The following is a 21343-nucleotide window of genomic DNA, read 5'->3' on the forward strand; positions in this document are numbered from 1 at the left end:
TCGCACAGCTTTCATGCACAACTCACTAAACCATATTATCAGTTTGCGTAACACAAGATTAGGCCATGGGCCTTGCATCTTCCTTTCTGGTTGAGGACACACTCTCCTCTTTAAGTATTAAAATATATACTTCCAGTATGACACTGCTGCTAACATGTGTTTAAGAGATATCTCTTGTACACCAGCTTTTTATTGTAAAGGTGGTCGAGTGCAACCTTTGACCTTTAACCTCGACTAACAACCACAAAAAACTACTCAGGTGAATTAAGAACTTGACCTTGTGAATATGAAATTAAATTTGTCAAGAGGGTCATACACAAGTTTTTTTTTTTAAAAAGTGGTCAAGAGTGACTTTTGACCTTTAACCTTTTGTAAACAAGCTTATCACAAAGTACTAACTTTTTGTACACAACGCATGTGGGTTAATGTTGCGTCCCGTTTTGTTGCTCATTAGTGTATTCATGTAAAATATACATTGTTGTACATTATTGCAACTTGTACATTCCAATGACGTCACATTGTTTACAGATCCCGCGTTGTGTCTGCACTGCCTGACACGAAGGCTTCATTTTGTGTTTTTTAATGTTTTTGTTAGTTTTCTGATAATTCAATTGATCAGGTATGATTAAACAACCCCAATCAATATGAGGTGTGATTGTAATTTTAAGTTTAAACCGCATGTTGCGAAAAATACTTCAACTTTCACTTTGTCAGTGCATTCGTGATCGCAGCTTCGATCGGCTGTCATGGCAACGACGAGGACGGTGGTTTCATCACAGTGACGAATTTACAAACTTGCATGTGTACAGCCGAAAACTTCTAACTATACCTTATGCCTTTGGAAATCATCTGTAAATAATTAATTGAATTAATTACGATCCATTGCATTCGTTTATTAACGTTTGTTCGTTTCTATATGCCGATTTCGATACTTAAAACACTGAAGAGTTCCAATATTGGAGAATGAACATTAACACTTGCTCTATGAATCGTCCTAGAGCACCCGACTATCCTAAATCGATACTTATGAAACAGGTACGAGCGTGAAGGTAATTGTATGAGAGCAACGAAAAGTGCTGTACATTCTTACGAAAATGACAAACATCGTCAAAATTACTTAAAAAGTAGTCAATTAATCGGCATTTCTTCATTAACACCAGTTTATAACGCCGTTATGTAACCATACTTGAATAAAAAGAAGAATGTACAGCACTTTTTCTCGGTTTCTTAGCACGATGAATAAGTGTATCATATTTGTTTGTACGACAAAATACGTTGGTCGGGTGCTCTGGCCATATTTACCGACCAAGTGTTAATGTAGTCCTTCGTGCCGGTCACGTGACCACGCGAGAACACGAGGAACGACGAAAACATCCCGATAAAGACGTTGGACACCTAACATTAAAATCCGATCAAAAAAACAAACAGAACTAACCGGGAAATCATTAAATATTGAATTTATATTAAAACATGATGTTTTTTGTTCTTTTTAATTATAAATGCAACATTAACCCACATGCGAAGCTTATCACGGAAAGACATTACGCACCCAGACGTCATTACTACATACCAACTTTACCAAGTTCGGCTGGTATTTGATTATGGAAAAGTGAAAACCAAAATTTTGCTTAGAACGTAACTTCTTTGAGAGTTCTATATTTTCTATCCCCCCCACCCCCTTGAGATATTGAGACTTTGATTTTTAATGCAAAAGTGATGCATCATTAATACTATAAGCAATCAAATATTGAACTAAAACTGTCACTAGGATGGCTGGCTGATACCCCCTGCTCCCCAAACCACGGAGCTTCACAAAGTTTTGATGAAAACTGTAGGAGTTTAACCGACACAGACAGATGGACAGACTCCATTTTTCCAGGGGCTATATAACCTAACCAAACAAATAGCAAAATTGAACAGTAAGTTGTAACAAAGGAGACAAATGATGAACTACAATGTATGAAAATAGTATACATTCTAATATCAATGAAAAGAACAAATAACATTTCTAAAACAATGTAATGGGAATTTCTTCTCCCTTTTTGACAATAGGAAGTTACTGTCAGATCCTACAACAGATCATTAACAGATGAATGTAGACATATACAGTACATGTATTTATTTGAGCGCACCAAAATAAACAGATGAGAGCAATGATAAATTTGGTACACGTACATTACTTGCTGTAGATACAGTTAAAGTCACTAGCTCATGACTTCTAGTGCAAAAAACGATGGAATACGATTACCAACAAATTCGTATGTTAACAAAACTCCAGGACATTAGCAAGTCTAGTAAGTGGAACTCGTTTTCCGCAAGATATCGTTTACCTGACCTCACACAAATATTTCTTTATCAATTGTTGCACAACCAGTAATATATGACTGAGGCGATTTAACAATTAATTTTAGGCCAATCTTCTCAATAAAACATATTTAGCTGAGCAAGGTAGCACACCACAGAAAGACTGGGTGGCCATGGGTGATGTTTTTGTTAAGCAAATAACTCCTGTATTATGATATGCATAAAAATGAAAAAAATAAATGTACACTATAATTGGTATATTCATCATGAAGTAGTACATACATGCTTCACATTTGTTAAAACTAAAATAAATAAATTTGTTACGGATTTTAAATTTCTGGATGATCTGACAGTGTGTTTACACAGGAAATTTAGTTTTGTCTACAGCGAAAAATGGAGGCTCATAATCAAGGTAATATTGCGGGAAAATTTAATGTACAAAACAAGATAAATTCTGTCTTTGGGAAAGAGATATTCAATTTCAAAGAGGTAATATGTAGGGTTAACCTGCAATCTTTTCATATCTAAAACATGCATGTGGCATATTTTTCAGAATTGGGCATTTTTACTGTACATTGCTACCTAAACTAGCTAGTCTATTGTACCAACAAGTTTGAAAGAGCCATGTAATGAGTGTTACGTTGCAAATGACACTATAGAACTAAAACACTGACTTTCTGTTTTTAGTAAGTGACCTTGACATTAGAGTCTGAAAAGCTATCCAAAGCAATCATTTTCTTTGATGAAAGTACTGGCTAAATCTTGAGTGCGATCAGCCAAGTAGAGCTCTAAATATTGTACAAAAACAGTTTTGTAAAAATTATGACTGTGACCTTGACCTTGAACCTATAGGCCTCAACAAGTAGACAATTATTTCTTCCCGGAGCCTACTATTTCCTATGAATAGTTACAACTACTTTTCATGGTCAACACCACTTGCATTTATAAGAAAATAAGTATTTGGCTTTTGAGCATAATGTCAACCGTAGAATTTTATCTTGAATTAAATTGGGGGTATATGTTTATAATGTTTTAGAAACAGATTTTCACAAAATAAATTCTTACGGACCACGAACAGATGAAGCTTTGGTCACATATATGACTAATCATGTATACATCAGTTTGTACCATTTCACTTTCACAAAAATTCACAACAAATTGTGAATGTCATAATTCCTAGTACAGTGTACATGTATTGAACAAACTTAAATGTAAATGTCGATGCAGGACTAAAAGAAGACTATGTTCTTTGAGTGATCTGTCTAATAATGATGTAGATCTTGCAAAATGCCTGAGCATTTGTCTGGTAAGTTGGGGCAACTCAGTAAAATGTCCCGACATTGGTCCAGTAAAATGTCCCGACATCGGTTCAGTAAAATGCCTGGGCACTTGTCCAGTAAATTGCCCAGACATCGGTTCAGTAAAATGCCTGGGCACTTGTCCAGTAAATTGCCCAGACATCGGTTCAGTAAAATGCCTGGGCACTTGTCCAGTAAATTGCCCAGACATCGGTTCAGTAAAATGCCTGGGCACTTGTCCAGTAAATTGCCCAGACATCGGTTCAGTAAAATGCCTGGGCACTTGTCTAGTAACTTGCCCAACATTAGTCCAGTATAATGCCCTAGCACTTGACCAGTAAATGCCAAGGCACTTAGGCTAGGCAGTAAATTGCCCCGACATTGATTCAGTAAAATGCCCTGGCACTTGACCAGTAAATGCCCTATAATGACTACATAGTCGAGCACAAAAGCTGCTGATAACCTTCACCATCAAGTTACAGTCTGGTAAAGACCTTCGAGTGTCCTTGACATGAACAACAAAGGGTGGACCTAGTTACACCTGAGGTAGTTGTGTGGTCAGGTGCTTTCCACCGACATGGAATCACCATTACCATTGCACTTCACAATATCCTTCATTGACGTCTCCACTTTACACTCCATGTCACCTACAATTGTCTGACCTTTGACCCTGACAGAGGTTGTCTGATCCAAATTTTCTATGGTGTGTGTTAACACTCGTGAGTCCCAGCCACATGTGAACACTTTGTTCCCTCGCCACGACAACCCGCGTACAAAGTCGCTATGTGACTGGCTTCTATATCTGTGGAGTAAAACAAGAATGAAATATCAAACACATTGGGATTATGTTAAGATATGATAAATTTCTGTGATATGACGAAAAAATTAATCCTAGTGTACAGTGCTACGTATTAATTCTGTGAAATAGCCATCTGGTACTTCTCAAGTCATGGTTAAAAAATTACTTGTCAAGTATCAAATAAATCAATTATGAAAGAAAAACTAATAATTTAATTTAATTATTCCATCTGATGATGCCAAGCTAGAAATAATTTTGGGTAGTGGAGAGCATTTATTAATTGTATACATTCCATTTTACTTATTCATTCAGTATTTATAGGAAAAACATATTTGGTGGATGTCAAGTTATAGCATGGTTGAAATTAATAACACGAGTACTCACACTTCAGAACACTTGGGAGAACTAGTGTCTGTGACAACAACCCAACAGTCGTCCGATACGGAGGCCAGCAGACTGGGACTGTAAGAGATAAAATAGACAGCTACAACAACTTGTTATCATTGTCATGACAGGCAAGGCCGATATGTTAATAAAACCTGGCGATCTCTGTACCAATGTAATCTACACACACACCAACTAAAACAACAATTTTGAGCCAAAAATATTAAATTACTACAGGTTTTTTATGGTATCTACCATGGCACGGGTAAGGCACACAAGATTTCCACTGAAGTGGATGTGTCGCCTGCGCAGAACATTCCGTGATTACAAGAGTTATTGTATAGAAACAAATTTTCTTTTAATAGTAACAGTAACTTTGACCTTTGGACCTGAAAAGCAATCCAAAGCAAGCACTTTTGGTAAGGAAGATTTGCATGAAGTTTAAGCTTGATCGGCTCAAGGGAACTTTAGTTATCGCATGGAAACCTCTGTGCCGATGTCCGCCATCAGCATAGTGATACCTGTATGTCACCTGCAAAAAGGAGATGTCACCAACAGAGTGTTTGTAATATCTTCTGTTATATAGGTAAGGTACAGACTTGGAGGTGACACCTGTGGGGTGTTGGTATTACCTACCATTACACAGGTAAGGTACAGACTGGATGTGACACCTGTGCGATGTTGGTATTATCTACCATTACACAGGTAAGGTACAGACTGGAGGTGATACCTGTGAGGTGTTGGTATTATCTACCATTACACAGGTAAGGTACAGACTGGAGGTGACACCTGTGAGGTGTTGGTATTATCTACCATTACACAGGTAAGGTACAGACTGGAGGTGACACCTGTGAGGTGTTGGTATTACCTACCATTACACAGGTAAGGTACAGACTGGAGGTGACACCTGTGGGGTGTTGGTATTATCTACCATTACACAGGTAAGGTACAGACTGGAGGTGACACCTGTGAGGTGTTGGTATTATCTACCATTACACAGGTAAGGAACAGACTGGAGGTGACACCTGTGGGGTGTTGGTATTATCTACCATTACACAGGTAAGGTACAGACTGGAGGTGACACCTGTGAGGTGTTGGTATTATCTACCATTACACAGGTAAGGTACAGACTGGAGGTGACACCTGTGGGGTGTTGGTATTACACAGGTAAGGTACAGACTGGAGGTGACACCTGTGGGGTGTTGGTATTACACAGGTAAGGTAGACTTGGAGGTGATACCCGTGAGGTGTTGGTATTATCTACCATTACACAGGTAAGGTACAGACTGGAGGTGACACCTGTGAGATGTTGGTATTATCTACCATTACACAGGTAAGGTACAGACTGGAGGTGATACCTGTGGGGTGTTGGTATTATCTACTATTACACAGGTAAGGTACAGACTGGAGGTGACACCTGTGGGGTGTTGGTATTACCTACCATTACACAGGTAAGGTACAGACTGGAGGTGACACCTGTGGGGTGTTGGTATTACCTACTATTACACAGGTAAGGTACAGACTGGAGGTGACACCTGTGGGGTGTTGGTATTACCTACCATTACACAGGTAAGGTACAGACTGGAGGTGACACCTGTGGGGTGTTGGTATTACCTACCATTACACAGGTAAGGTACAGACTGGAGGTGACACCCGTTTGGTGGTTTGTTTTGATAAAGTCCTATTGACAGCCAGGGTCATTTTAGGACATGCCAGGTTTTGTATGTGGAGGAAAGCCGGAGTACCCGGAGAAAAACCACTGGCCCACCGTCGGTACATGGAAACTGCCCCACGTAGGTTCCGAACTCGCAACCCAGAGGTGGAGGGCTAGTGATAAAGTGTCAGGACACCTTAACCACTCGACCACCGTGCCCCGAGGGAAGCTGTAGATCTTTACCTTTCCTTTGAGAACTCTACTCTGTTGACACATCGATTGTGTGCTGTGTAGATCACCGGTGATCCTATTGACATTCGTGTATCCTTGACCATAATTTGACCGGTTTCATCACCAACGGCAAAAGAATGTTGATAGTTGGGCTGCCAGACAACACTTTTTGGGGAATGTTGAAAGGGCAATTTATCTAAAATGTAAAAAAAAAAGTGTAAAAACATCTTAGCAGTTATATATGTGAGCATGAAATTCTCTGGATGACTAAATCAAATGATTCAAGTGAATCAGAATAATTTTTCATTACATCTTTATCATTGACCAATCAAAATGCTACCTTCAATTTACTTCTTTCTCAGCTGCAGAATGTTCATATTATACATACAGTTGAAGTGATGGAAGGTGATTTGGTAACTATATTATTGCTACATACACTTAATAAGTGTTTGCCTTCATAAATGATCTTCACTTTGTAAGCAAATTTTAATACTTACATTTGAAACAATAAGATATTGCAATACCATTCAAAATTGTCATTTGAATATGGTTTCAAAGAAAACACTAAAAATTAATGTTTTTTCTTTAAGAAGAAATATTTTTTTAACAAACAATTTATGAAGCATTGACTTGCATGTGACTGTGTCAGTATAAAAAGTTTTAAGCAAACTAAAAAAAATCACTAAATATTCCATATCTTTTTCCAAAAAAAAAGGGGGGGGGGGGGGGGGGGGGGGGGGGAAAGAAAAGAAAGAGATCCAAGAGGGATCTTGGCACCCATCATTGAATGATCAGTCATATGTAAGACTAGTGTTTTCGCTACTGTTCCCTTCTTTCCCCTTTCCTTTTAATCATTTAAGAACAAAGATAATCTAAACATTATTCTGTAATCAGGAAATAGCAATAACAAACTTCAACTGTCGAAAATTAAAGATGGCCATCTGTCAGCCGTTTTGTTTTCCTGATTGGACTTAAAATCAAATGGATACCAAGAGATTGAGAAACATCCTTCATGAACTTCAACTGTTAAATCAAAGATGGCCACCATATGGGGAACCAACACATGAAATTTGAGACAGATTCATTTTAATGGTACTTTCTGAGACAAACCAGCGGCAAACAAGATTGTTTAAGGACAAACAAACAGAAGGAAAGATGGACCACAGAAGACAGGCGATTTGAAAAGTCCACCATCTGTACAAAATGTGAAACATAATCTGTATAAACTCAACTTGATGTTCAGAGATATAACCAATTATATATATATCATATAATATTCTATTGTTTACTTACCTACAATACTAACGGGTTTTGGCTTTCTTGTGTCCCATAAAAATATACTACCATCCTGAAAAAGGTAAGAAAACATCATTTTTATCTAACTTAATTAAGTATCTGTGTCAAAGTAAATATTAGTATATGATTTAAATATAGATATGTGTGTGGCTCGGCCATAGGAAAGGTCATTCCTTGGATATATTTACATGTGAGTGGAATTGGTGTTGTGCGCCCTTCATAAGTTTTGTGAGGAGTTACTTCCCTTACAAAGGAACTCTAAAAAGGAAACCAAAGAAAAATGGTGGGCTTGGATGACATGCGCTAGGGAAGTGGTGGTGAAAACGGCAAGGAGAAGAAATGGAGAAGATGTCTTGTTCAAAGTGACAATGTTATTGTGAGAAGTTTATTGGGGTACGTGTGTGCGATCGAGAGACGTGGCCAGGAGGATACATGGTCATGAACTGGGCACGAGTGCCACACACGTACGCTGCCTATGCGAGCTTTAGTTGTTGATACTGTAGTAGATTTTATGTCATCTATTATGTCAATTGTTGTTCCACATGTTTTGTTTATATAAATTTGTTGAAACCTACCAAAGCCTCTGTTGTCCCTGACTCGGTGAAAGCAAAACCTACCACAGAAAAGATCTTAACTTTAATTTGTCACATTTATATGTCTGACAATTTGTATTGAATACAGCAGCCTTAGTTTTGAATGTCTTTTTGAAACAGAGCACATGATCATTAAATGGAAATCATTGCCTTAGCTAGGGATCAAACCAGGAACTTCTGGTTTACAAATTTTACAGTCAACCAATCGAGCTAAAGAGAAGATCTCTCTAGCCAAGTGATATCTTGCTGCTATAATTTACCAGGAGAGACAGATGGAAGGCTGTATGAGGTAACACCAGAGTCATGACTTACTGAAGTTTGTGATCAGAAGAGAAACATGGCTGTCTATGTGAGTTGGAATCTCTGATCAACTTTGACTTACCTCAGGACAGAAAGATTGCAGACTCTGTGGGGTAAAATCCTTATTAACCTTGACTTACCTCAGGAAAGAAAGATTGCAGACCCTGTGGGGTAAAATCCTTAATCAACCTTGACTTACCTCAGGAGAGAAAGATTGCAGACTCTGTGGGGTAAAATCCTTATTAACCTTGACTTACCTCAGGAGAGAAAGATTGCAGACTCTGTGGGGTAAAATCCTTATTAACCTTGACTTACCTCAGGAGAGAAAGATTGCAGACTCTGTGGGGTAAAATCCTTATTAACCTTGACTTACCTCAGGAGAGAAATATTGCAGACTCTGTGGGGTAAAATCCTTGATTAACTTTGACTTACCTCAGGAGAGAAAGATAACTGGTTATGTGGGAGGAAATCCCAGAGTTATGACTTGCCTGTAAACAGTAGAAAAAGATGGCTGTCTCTGTGGGGTAAAATCCCCCAAGACTTGACTTACTAGTGAACAGGAGAGGAAGATAGCTGACTCTGTGGGGTGACACTTTACGCATTCTACTATATCACCGTGAGCTGTAACACAAAACAAAACAAGTTTGTATATATAATTACCATCATTTATATCAGAATATTTCAGAATAAGTTTCAGTAGATTTTTTTCCCATTAATAATAACAAGTTACATTTAGGTTTGGTTTATTTTGTTAAACGTCCTATTAACATCCAGTGTCATTTCAGGACGTGCCAGGTTTTGGAGGAGGAGGAAAACCAGAGTACACAAAGAACAAGAGATCCCAGAGGGATCTTGGCGCCCACCATTGAATGTTCTTCATAGGTTCCATGTCAGATTGATCTTTTCTCTACTTTTCTCTTCTTCTAAGTCTTACTAATCTGTGTAAACTCAGAAGAAACCTCTAGTACTTTTCAAACAAGGGAAACCTATATATAAAATTTAAGATTAAGACACCAAGGGGAACCTATATATGGAATTTGAGAAAGATTCCTTCAGTGCTTTCTGAGAAATAGTGATAACAAACTTCAATTGTCAAAATCCAAGATGGCTGCTTGTCGGCCATATTGTTTTCCGATTGGTCTCAAAATGCAATATGCATAACTAGGCACCTGGGGGAACCTACATATGAAATTTCAGGAAGATCCCTTCATTAGTTTCTTAGTAATAGTGATAACCAGTTTCAATTTTCGAAATACAAGATGGCTGCCTGTCGGCCATGTTGTTTTCTGATTGGTCTCAAAATGCAATATGCATAACTAGGCACCAAGGGGAACCTACATATGAAATTGGAGAAAGATCCAATCAGTACTTTCTCAGAAATAGCAATAACAAACTTTAATGGTCAAAATCCAAGATGGCTGCCTGTCGGCCATGTTGTTTTTCGATCTGTCCCAAAATGCAATATGCATAACTAGGCACCATGGGAAACCTACATATGAAATTTGAGAAAGATCCCTTCAGCACTTTCTCAGAAATAGCGATAACAAACTTCAATGGTCAAAATCCAAGATGGCTGCCCGTCGGCCATGTTGTTTTCCAATCGGTCCCAAAATGCAATATGCATATCTAGGCACCAAGGGAAACCCACATATGAAATTTGAGAAAGATCCCTTCAGTACTTTCTCAGAAATAGCAAAAACAAACTTCAATGGTCAAAATCCAAGATGGCTGCCCGTCGGCCATGTTGTTTTCCGATCGGTCCCAAAATGCAATATGCATAACTAGGCACCAAGGGAAACATACATATAAAATTTGAGAAAGATCCCTTTAGTACTTTCTCAGAAATAGCGATAACAAACTTCAATGGTCAAAATCCAAGATGGCTGCCCGTCGGCCATGTTGTTTTCCGATCGGTCCCAAAATGCAATATGCATAACTAGGCACCAAGGGAAACCCACATATGAAATTTGAGAAAGATCCCTTCAGTACTTTCTCAGAAATAGCAAAAACAAACTTCAAAGGTCAAAATCCAAGATGGCTGCCCGTCGGCCATGTTGTTTTCCGATCGGTCCCAAAATGCAATATGCATAACTAGGCACCAAGGGAAACCTACATATAAAATTTGAGAAAGATCCCTTTAGTACTTTCTCAGAAATAGCGATAACAAACTTCAATGGTCAAAATCCAAGATGGCTGCGCGTCGGCCATGTTGTTTTCCGATCGGTCCCAAAATGCAATATGCATAACAAGGCACCAAGGGAAACCCACATATGAAATTTAAGAAAGATCCCTTCAGTACTTTCTTAGAAATAGCGATAACAAACTTCAATGGTCAAAATCCAAGATGGCTGCCTGTCGGCCATGTTGTTTTCCAATCGGTCCCAAAATGCAATATGCATAACTAGGCACCAAGGGGAACCTACATATGAAATTTGAGAAAGATCCCTTCAGCTCTTTCTCAGAAATAGCGATAACAAACTTCAATGGTCAAAATCCAAGATGGCTGCCTGTCGGCCATGTTGTTTTCCGATCGGTCCCAAAATGCAATATGCATAACTAGGCATCAAGGGGAACCTACATATGAAATTTGAGAAAGATCCCTTCAGTACTTTCTGAGGATTAGCGATAACAAGAATTGTTTACGGACGGACGGACGGACGGACGGACGGACGGACGGACGGACGGAGGGAGGGACGGAGGGACGGACGGACGACGGACCACGGACGCAGGGCGATTTGAATAGCCCACCATCTGATGATGGTGGGCTAAAAACCATTGGCCTACGGTTAGTACCAGGTAACTGCCCCACTTGGGTTTCGAACTCGGAACCCAGAGTTGGAGGTAGTAAATAGTAAAAATATGTTACTCAAAAAAGACTTTTCCAAATATAAAGGTGACTTACCTCTATATGTACTTCTAGATGCTAGTGTTTCCAAATCCCAAACTTTCACACTAAAATGAAAATGGTTAGAATCAGTGTAACATCAGTGAAATGGATACAATTATAGATTGAATTAGATTGCTTAGATTGGTAAACTGGATGATTTGAGCATTTTCATTAGACTGGACATTAGCTTGAAAGTTCCAATGGATTTAATATATATCCATACCATCGGTCATGGCTCCCTGAGATAGCCTTCTGGTTGTCACTACAGATGGATATGGAGCTGATAATGTTGTCGTGTTCTACTGTTGATAATTGCTGCATGAAGGTATCAAAATCATCGATTAGCTCCCATACTGCCACTCCTCCTGTGCAAACGATAAACATGAATATTATAACCCAAAATAGTGGTGGGCTTATATATCATTGATTTTAATCGGAAATTAATCAATTGGAAATAGTTCTAGCAATATCAATCATAAAATATTATTAATCAGCGAAAATTTCATCCTGAATTTTTCTGAATTCCAGAATCGTTCTTAGACATTTGGTTTCTTCATTACTCATTATGCAATGGGTTCCCGTAGATGCTTTAATAGCAGCTCATCATATATAAAGCATTCAAGCATCTCACTGACCAGAACTGTACAAACGATAACATGGACAATTTGCACAGTCATCTTCCCAGTGCAAATTTTCGAAAGTTTGGCATCACTTTGGGTTAAAGAAAATTAAAGGTCGTCTTTTCTTGATGTAACAAACAGAAGTAATAATGCTTGAATGTTATATAACCTTTTTTTTATAACTAAGAACAGTTTTCACAAAATTTCCCATCAGGTAACAAAATCCGATTATAATCGATAAAATAATTGATTGAAAGAGGTCATCCAATTATTCTGATTAATTGATTACAAATATCTCTTCAAATTCCCATCACTTATAATTATCCACAATGATCTTATTAAGGAAAATAATATCTCAAACAAGTTTCAGTCTCAGGGTTGTTTGTTCAAGGTCAAGGTCATTGTTACTTTTTTAAATAAATTTATTGTGAGCACTCTGAGACTTTCATCAAACTTCATACTCTTAAGGATAATAATATCTCGAAGAAAAAGTTTCAATGTTGAAAGTCAAGGTCACCAATACTATTTTTAGAAAACCCTAGTTCCATTTCATACTTCTTATTTTTTTTTTTTTGTATAATCACATTAAAATCTGCTACAACTTATTGTACTTTCCATTTTTCTAAAATCAACACAAAAGGCACTATCTTTATAAATCATCAGTGTAATAGCTAGCGAAGGCCGGTAAGTAGCGAGGGGCAGTGAAGCAATACTCAGTAGGTTGTCAGGTGTAATCGTTGACTTTTAAACCAAAATCCAGAAGTGGAAGCAGGTGTAGAATTTGATGCTGTGTCATAGTGGGAGTATGAGCTAAATCTGTAAAGGGGTTCATGAGATGTATTGTACACAAGCTTATCATCCAGTATCAACAGACAAACTGATTATTAAAGATACCCCCCTCCTCTCTTCCTTGCTTAACTAAATGGGGGGGGGGGGGGGGGGGGGGGGGGGGGGGGTATATATCTATAAATAATTTCACAAGTCTTATACTTGCATATAAAGATCACTGTGAATTTCAATTAGTTCACACATCAAACCAGAGGGGTCCACTGTGATCATGTGGCATTTGTTATCAAGCCAACAAGTAAGTTTGTATCTGAAGCTGGTATACTCCATGAAATACTTTACCTGTATCTAGTCCTACCAGAACCTTGGTACTGCTGAGCCACTGTGCATCACTAAGCCCCGCCTCCAACTGAACCCCCGCCTTGCACTTCTCCACATCAGGGGCATACGAGGGTTCTTGGTAGTACCAAATAGATCCATACCAGTACCGGCCTGTCAGATTTGAGGCCCCAAGTAACAATCCTCCATCTGCAAGACAAAACATTCAATACATGTATATGCATTGATAAATCAAATCTACATGATCATGAGCATTCCAACATACTGTCTAATCTAATGCTGGAATATTCCAACATCCTGTCTAACACCTGAGCATTCCAACATCCCTTCTAATCTAACACCTCAGTATTCCAACATCCTGTCTAATCTTAACACCTCAGTGTTCCAACATCTTGTCTATAACCACCTGCATGGTTAGAAATTCTGTCTAATCTATTCAAACTTACCATTATAACTTATAAGACCCATGAGTATTCTGACATCCTATCTTAAATCTAACATACAAGTATGGATTACCTGAATACTGCCAAAAAGGATTTGCTTCTAATATCCTTTAAACTAAATTTTGACTTTCTATCTTTCCTACAGAAGAACGATTTAAACAAATAGCTATAAGTTTCCCTTTTGGACCTCTATCTTTACATTTTTTTTTTTTTTAATTCAAACTCCTGTTAACTAAAGTCACTGGCTTTGATGTCATAACTGCTGAATACCATTTCTTTTTCATTAACCATCACAAAAAATGTAGATTTATGAGGAAAATAACCCCTGGTTTCTGCCCTGTCAGGATGTCACCCCTGGTGATGTGTTGTGTATTGGTTCAGTACCTTCCAGGTAGCTACCATTTAACAAACAGTACCTTGGCCATGCATGCTTGGCTCAGAATGACATCAGCCTTATCTCTCCTTCATAGTAGTAGTTTTCTTAAATGATTATATAGCATCCCTTAGGTGGTATATTTTTTAACTCAGAATATTTATTTCATAAATTTAACAGCTTTTTTCCTTAAAAAAAAAAGTTTCCTTTTCTAAGAATGCCTGTTCATGAGTAAGTATGTGCCTTTCACTGTTAAGCTTAAAACAAGATGGTTGTCTGAATTTTTACATACATGATTACATAATTTGTATGTGTGGTGCAATTACTGTATCTCACAGAAACCAGGGCCAGATGTTCAAAAATGTTTGAAGAATGCTACCGAAGATATTTGTATCAGCTTCCGTCACCTTGTCATGGTAAATGAAGTTGATACAGGGGATTTGAGATAGATTTGTGTACATACAGAGGTCAGTTCCTCCCCTAGGCTGGTCATGGGATAGATGGACTAGCAGGTCTCTCACCGTGTACCAGCAAATCTAATCCACAATGTTATAATTGATACCGACAGTATTTACCTAGCTGTACAGCTGAGCCTCGGGGACAGTGTGTAGGTTTAGTAAGCCGTACAATTCATCCTTTATATTTTTCTGAAATTTGGTGTTAATTTTACACATTTTTTTCTATTAGTTTTCTAGATACACAATTTATTTTACATCTATATTATTCATGTAATTTATTAAGAAATTTATGTCAATAAGAACTCGATGTCCATGAGGACTCCAGCCTGTCAATGAGAACACTTTATTGTGTCAATGACGACTCTTTATCGCATCAATGAGAAATCCTTTTTATGTCAATGAGAAATCTTAATCGTGTCAATGAGAACTCTTTATCATGTCAATGACAACTCTTTATCGTGTCAATCAGACCTCTTTATCGTGTCAATCAGAACTCTTTATCGTGTCAATGAGAACTCTTTATCATGTCAATGACAACTCTTTATCGTGTCAATCAGACCTCTTTATCGTGTCAATGAGAACTCTTTATCATGTCAATGACAACTCTTTATCGTGTCAATCAGACCTCTTTATCGTGTCAATGAGAACTCTTTATCCTATCAATTGGGACTCTTTATCCTGTCAATCAGAACTCCATCATGTCATTCAGACCTCTTTATCATGTCAATGAGGACACTTTATCATGTCATTCAGACCTCTTTATCATGTCAATCAGAACTCTTATAGTGTCAATGATATACAATTATGTCACTTTGTTTGAATCGATATAATGATTTATGGAGCAAAGACACCATCATGACCATGGATATCATACGTTTTATTACAGTTTGGTATCAAAACAAGACAACAGAATGATTAAGCTATATGATACCATGCATTTTGAACTGCATTTCATCTCATAATATTCACCACAGCTTCAGGCATATTTGATAAAACATCATATTGAACTCTCCCGCAACGTGGAAGATACGTATACGTGTCCGACAAATCTGATAGTGATAGGCAGATATGTCATCAGATATGTTATTTTAGCCAATCAGATTTGTCGGACACACCAATTAGTTTCCTTTTAGGACATGCAGTGATCCTGAGATACAGCGGGCATATTCTTTCCCTGCTCCTACACAGGTTAGCCAAGGTATATTGTAGTACGAATTACAGGTAATACTCCAGTGGTATTATAATATATAATACTATTATGATAAATTAAATGTGACATACTACATACAGTTAGCTATCACAAGTGCACCCTATAGTGTTTCTCCCAATAATGATAGTATTATAATAGTGAAAAATTCCCACAACAGTCAGGCCTATATTTAGATGTGTTAGTTCTCGGCAAGGTCTCCATTGTCGGAATTACAAAGTTCTATTGTATTGACACAATTGACAAGAATTCTTATACAGCTGGTGAAAAGATCGTCTTTATATCTGTCCTAATTAAGGTACCAATTGGAACGATTCTTTTTACATGAAAAGATCTATGTATGAAAACAATATACATATATATACATAACAAAAATTATGACAGCTGTACTCATGTGTATGACAGCCCAAACGTCAGGTGTTAATGAAAAGTATACACAATAAGAATGTGACTGACCTAGAATATCTTGCATTGTCTGTAGGTCATCATGTTCTTGATCCAAGGAATCAACAGTACAAAGCATAGTCAGCTTAATGCAGATTATTTTTCATATGCACACTATATATCAAGCTCTAAATCTAGCAAAACTTTCTTTTATTGTCATAAGTCATTTAAGCACAAAGCGTACTCAACTTTATAGAGGTTATTTTTCACACTATTAGCTATATATATCTATAGTCTCTCTAAATCTAGCAAAACTTCCTTTTATTTTCATAAATCATTTAAGCACAAAGCGCAGTCAGCTTTATACAGATAATTTTTCACACTATTATTCTCTATATCTAGAAAAGTTTTATTTTATTTTCATAAGTCATTTCACACTTGTTCTAGTGAATGTTTAGAATTCACACATGAATTGGAAAATTTATCAGAATAGCAAGTGGAACCGATATATAACACTGCTTGAAAAACAACTTCATTAAAGATTGGAGTTTTCCTGTCTGAATATTGTATTTGTGGTCTGAATGTTAGTTATAATGATACATACCTGTAAAGATATGTTAAATGGAGACTTTGGATTTGGTAGAAGAATGAATTATGTTTTAAAGCATATAGCCAGGGTCCACAATTTTTCTTGAGTCTGACACATACTTATGCTTTTATAAGCTATAGCTATGAAAGCAAGGTATTTTTCACACAGTCTTATAGTATAATATACCTCATGTACATTAGCATCAATTCAAAACATAATTATGCTCTGGACATGAAATTTTAACAAGGCCAACAACTCTGTTATCCCACGTCATCTTGACCAACGTATACACCAAGTTTCATTATCTTAGTTTAAATGCGAGTAAAATTATTCTCCAGGCTGAGGCATGAAATATTTTAATTTTTTAACAAAGGGCAATAACTCTGTAAATAAGGGATTGTGGGCCTGAACCTTGTACATCGCTCTAGCTTGTGTAAGTGATCTATACAACAAAGTTTCATGAGATCCTTGCTGAACGGTGGACAAAATTATGCTACAGACACAAAAAGGACAGAAATAAAGATGGATGGAAGGACAGACTGCAGCTGAAGGACAAACGGAAAGACAGGCAGACAATTCAGGGGCAAATGTTTCATTCCCCCAGAATTGTTTTGAGAGCATAAAAATCCATGAGGATTGTTTGTTCAGGCATTATGTAAGCAAGACCTAAATACTGCCACTTATTGTGCACAACCCTCTCCACAGAACTGACATTAATTACATGTGCATGTCAGACAATTCACAAAAGCCAGAATATCATAGTCCGCCATACAGTCACAAACCAAATATTTGAAAAGGATGCAGGTATGACCTCTGACATTTCCCCTTCGTTCTGATCTACCCCAGCAACCACTATCACTATCTAGCAAAATGTACACACAAGTTTTAACCCAGACGAGAGATCTAGAACTCCAAGAGCTTATTGTTCACGTGGGATTTCACAAACGGTCCTTCACAGTTTGTAACGAACAGCAGTAAAATTACACTAACAATCTCAACATAAAAACTTAATAAATCATATTTTCAAATGTGAAGATAATTCTCATAGGGATTTTGTGTTTCTTGTTTTATTTGGGGATGATTCAGGACATGGAAGATTTGTTTCTTATTATATGCTATGTTGTATATCAATTTAACAAAGTCATACATCATTTACCATAGTTTATTATCAGACTGAAGCCTATAATGTATAATGATGTTATTACATAGGTTGGAATGTGTACTGACCTCTTTAAACTATATATATAGCTACGTATCTTAGTTATTTGAATTACTTAGTTCCCTATAAGGGATACATATATACATTCAGCCAAATTTAGTTGAAAAATCTTGAAGTGGTATATCTTAACAGGGCATCAAGTTGACCCTTGATTTTTAGCAATTTCAGAAATCTGAAAGGTCAAAAAAATACATTAAATAGTCATGTTCTTTCAATCCCACGAATCAAATATCATTTTCAGACGGCAAAAACATACTGGTCTTTTGGTATGGAAGCCCTGACGAGGTTATTTTTCATTTGATGCTACATAAAATACATACATATATCATTAAATATATACATGTTGCTTGACCCAAGTAACAACTAACAAGTATTTTCTCATTGATAACAGCATTACCTTCTGAATGTAATCAAGACTTTTCATTTTTTTTTTTTTTTTTTTTTACAAACTCATCATTGTGTTGTTTAAATTTGTTCTACAAATGATGTAATTAATCATAGTAATGAATACATTCAAATTAAAAAGTTCAAACTGACCAGTTTTTTCTGAAAAAAAAGTCTCACAAATTCTATAGACTACACAGTACAGTAACTTGTTGGTATGTCCACACAAATAAATGTGGTTTTAAGTGTCAAGTGACCCATAGCAGTAATTAGCCCCACCCAAAATTATCTCCGTTACTTACTTAAACATGATCATATGACTGCTTGCTCAAACCACAACATCACATGCAACTTTTTAACAAACAGGTTTTAAGTACAATACTATCAATCGCCACCTTCAGAAACTCCAAACACTGTATTGAACCAGTGGTATGACTGTCAAGATGGCAAACAAAAGGCATAATGAGTCTCTATCTCTCATTTGCTACTGATGCAACTTTAAAGTTGAATTCTCATTCATGTAACTGCTTAGCTAATAAATAACTTTTCATTTCATTATAAGAGTAGGCTATATAGGTGTATTCATTTTGCCAAACTGAGCATATTCCTGGACCATATCATGAACCAATTGGCAGCTCTCTTACATTTTTTTTACACATTTGTAGTTGTGACCTTGAGAGTAGGTCTAGGTCATATCATTCATTTGAACAAACTTGGTATATATATCCCTTCATCTCATGCATGCTACATACCCAATATTAGGTTTCTAGGTCAATGAAGATTTTAACACATTTGACCCTTGTGACTTTGAATGTATACAAAGGTCAAGGTTATTCATTTCAACAAACTTAGTACCCCTTCACCAAAGCATGTCACATGCACAGACCAAATATCAGGTTTTTAATTTGTAGGTCAATGAGGACTAACAATTGGCCTTTGTGACTTTGAAGGTATACGTAGGTCAAGGTTATTCATTTCAACAAACTCGGTATCCCAATTAATTTAAGCTTCATCAAAGCATGCCACATGTATGCACATGTAGACCCAATATCAGATATCTGGGACCTCTTGGTTATTGAAAAGAAGTTGTAAGGAAATTAAATAGCACTGCCAATTTTAATTTGTACATATATATGGAGACTAAAATGTTTGCATAATATAAATAATAATAAAGAAAATATATACAGATTTTCCTATAAGTAATCTTTTAAACGGAAATTGAAAACTAAAAAATGTCCATAAGACATAAATTTTCCCCACTGCCACTTGACACCACGAAACACAGTTTGGTCATGAGGATAGCATCATGTCAGCAGATCCTGAGATATTTTACATTGCATCGCGACGGGACGGGGGTAACACTATATGCCCCTCCCCCAATTTCATGGCAGAGGCATAAAAATTGCATGACTACAATGAAGGAACATAGGAGAGTTGTGGACACATATATATTGATTTACCTGATGTGGCACATATCTAGACTTTGTGTATCTTTAAACTCCATACATTCAGAAGAGGATCAGAAGTTAATTTCATGTATAAGAATTTGTATAACTTGATCAATTAATATATTAGTGTTTTGTGTGTTTACATAATGAAGTTTTTAAAAGTTTTAGGTATTTTTTCCTGATTGTGTATAGTTTTACTCATGATCAGTCTCAACTTCTCTACTGTTGGCAACAACTAATATGGTAATAGTGAGTAAGATGAAAGAAATCATTAATATCTTCTTAATTATGAACATGACAGTGAATACAAAACGTAATAGATTTTTTTATTTATTCAACTTTAGAGCCGTTTTCCTTAAAACTGGATATATATATATATATTGTTCACGTGAAGATCGCAGTTCCTATAACTTAAAATTTACCGGCGACGGGTCTAAATGAAATTTACTTTACTTGACTTTCCAAGCTAAATACTAAGTTCTGTGAAATCTAGAACGTTCAGCAAATTGCTAGACACGCATATAGACTATATACTGTAATAAATGTATTGTGAAATTGCATTGACTGTATCAGGATATACAAAGTGTACACGAAAACTGGTTGGACGACTTGTGTTTATAAAGTGTTTACAGTCGGCGATCTGTGTATTTATAACATAAACCATGCTGTCCTCACCCACGTGAATCTCCGAAACTCTTTTATCAGTGTTTCCATCGACAACAATGCATGTACAACACATGTAAGGAGTGTGGAGAAATGTGTTAAGATAGGAGGTGGTGTTCGTACATTCAAAAAATCAAATAATAAGTCCGAAATAAATGAATTAAAACAACTCACCTTCATGACACTGAATCACGTCTAAGTGTCTGTCCATGGCCGCTGGTATATTATCCATCACTGCTCAACCGAAACCTATTTTTACACCGGAAAGAAATTTCAGAGGTCGACCATGTGTATTTCTAACCAATACCGGAAGCCCGCGCGAAGAATCAAATGTCATTTCTGCGCAGAATCAAAGATGCATTTGCAACAATCTTTTAGATATTAGACCTACCCAATAGATTATATCCGAATAAGTACCTACTTGTCAGTTCACAGTTTAAAAGACAAATGGAATCATGTGATAGTTTTTGGAATGAAAAAATACAGGATAGTTCAATGTCGTTAAGCTTGGCAGAGTTATGTCCCTTAGACCACTAATATCACGTTTTGTTGTTCTGAAATATCAGAAGTCTCTGGATAAACGCAGCTAAAATATCGATTGGAAGTGTTAATGGATATATATGTACCGCATATTTGTATAGAAAGTTATGAAGAAGCATTCAAATTATTATTATTAGTATATCT

General features: G+C 36.8%; 1 protein-coding gene and 1 long non-coding RNA gene across 2 annotated transcripts; both read right to left on the bottom strand.

The window, feature by feature from the left end:
• Window positions 1-2594: 2594 nt before the first annotated feature.
• Window positions 2595-20964, bottom strand: LOC117327013 (methylosome protein 50-like). The gene is made up of 9 exons (XM_033883823.1): window positions 20834-20964; window positions 13495-13680; window positions 11970-12111; window positions 11762-11811; window positions 9410-9480; window positions 7964-8018; window positions 6683-6866; window positions 4786-4863; window positions 2595-4404 (listed from the first exon to the last, which is right to left on the bottom strand). The coding sequence occupies exons 1-9, from the start codon at window positions 20889-20891 to the stop codon at window positions 4161-4163; spliced, it is 1068 nt and encodes a 355-aa protein (XP_033739714.1). The 5' UTR covers window positions 20892-20964; the 3' UTR covers window positions 2595-4160.
• LOC117327014 lies at window positions 4898-6433 on the bottom strand. Its single transcript, XR_004532560.1, has 3 exons — window positions 6380-6433; window positions 5487-5928; window positions 4898-5417 (listed from the first exon to the last, which is right to left on the bottom strand). It is a non-coding gene; the product is annotated as an uncharacterized LOC117327014 (long non-coding RNA).
• Window positions 20965-21343: the final 379 nt, after the last annotated feature.

This window comes from Pecten maximus, chromosome 5 (assembly GCF_902652985.1).
Source record: "Pecten maximus chromosome 5, xPecMax1.1, whole genome shotgun sequence".
Lineage (NCBI taxonomy): Eukaryota > Metazoa > Mollusca > Bivalvia > Pectinida > Pectinidae > Pecten > Pecten maximus.

Coding starts and splice junctions, on each gene's coding strand:
- LOC117327013 (XM_033883823.1), bottom strand. CDS start 20,891: ATGGATAATATACCAGCGGCCATGGACAGACACTTAGACGTGATTCAG. Junction 12,112..13,494: donor TCTGGTAGGACTAGATACAG/GTAAAGTATTTC, acceptor TCGTTTGCACAG/GAGGAGTGGCAGTATGGGAG. Junction 4,864..6,682: donor GTAGAGTTCTCAAAGGAAAG/GTAAAGATCTAC, acceptor TATCTCTTACAG/TCCCAGTCTGCTGGCCTCCG.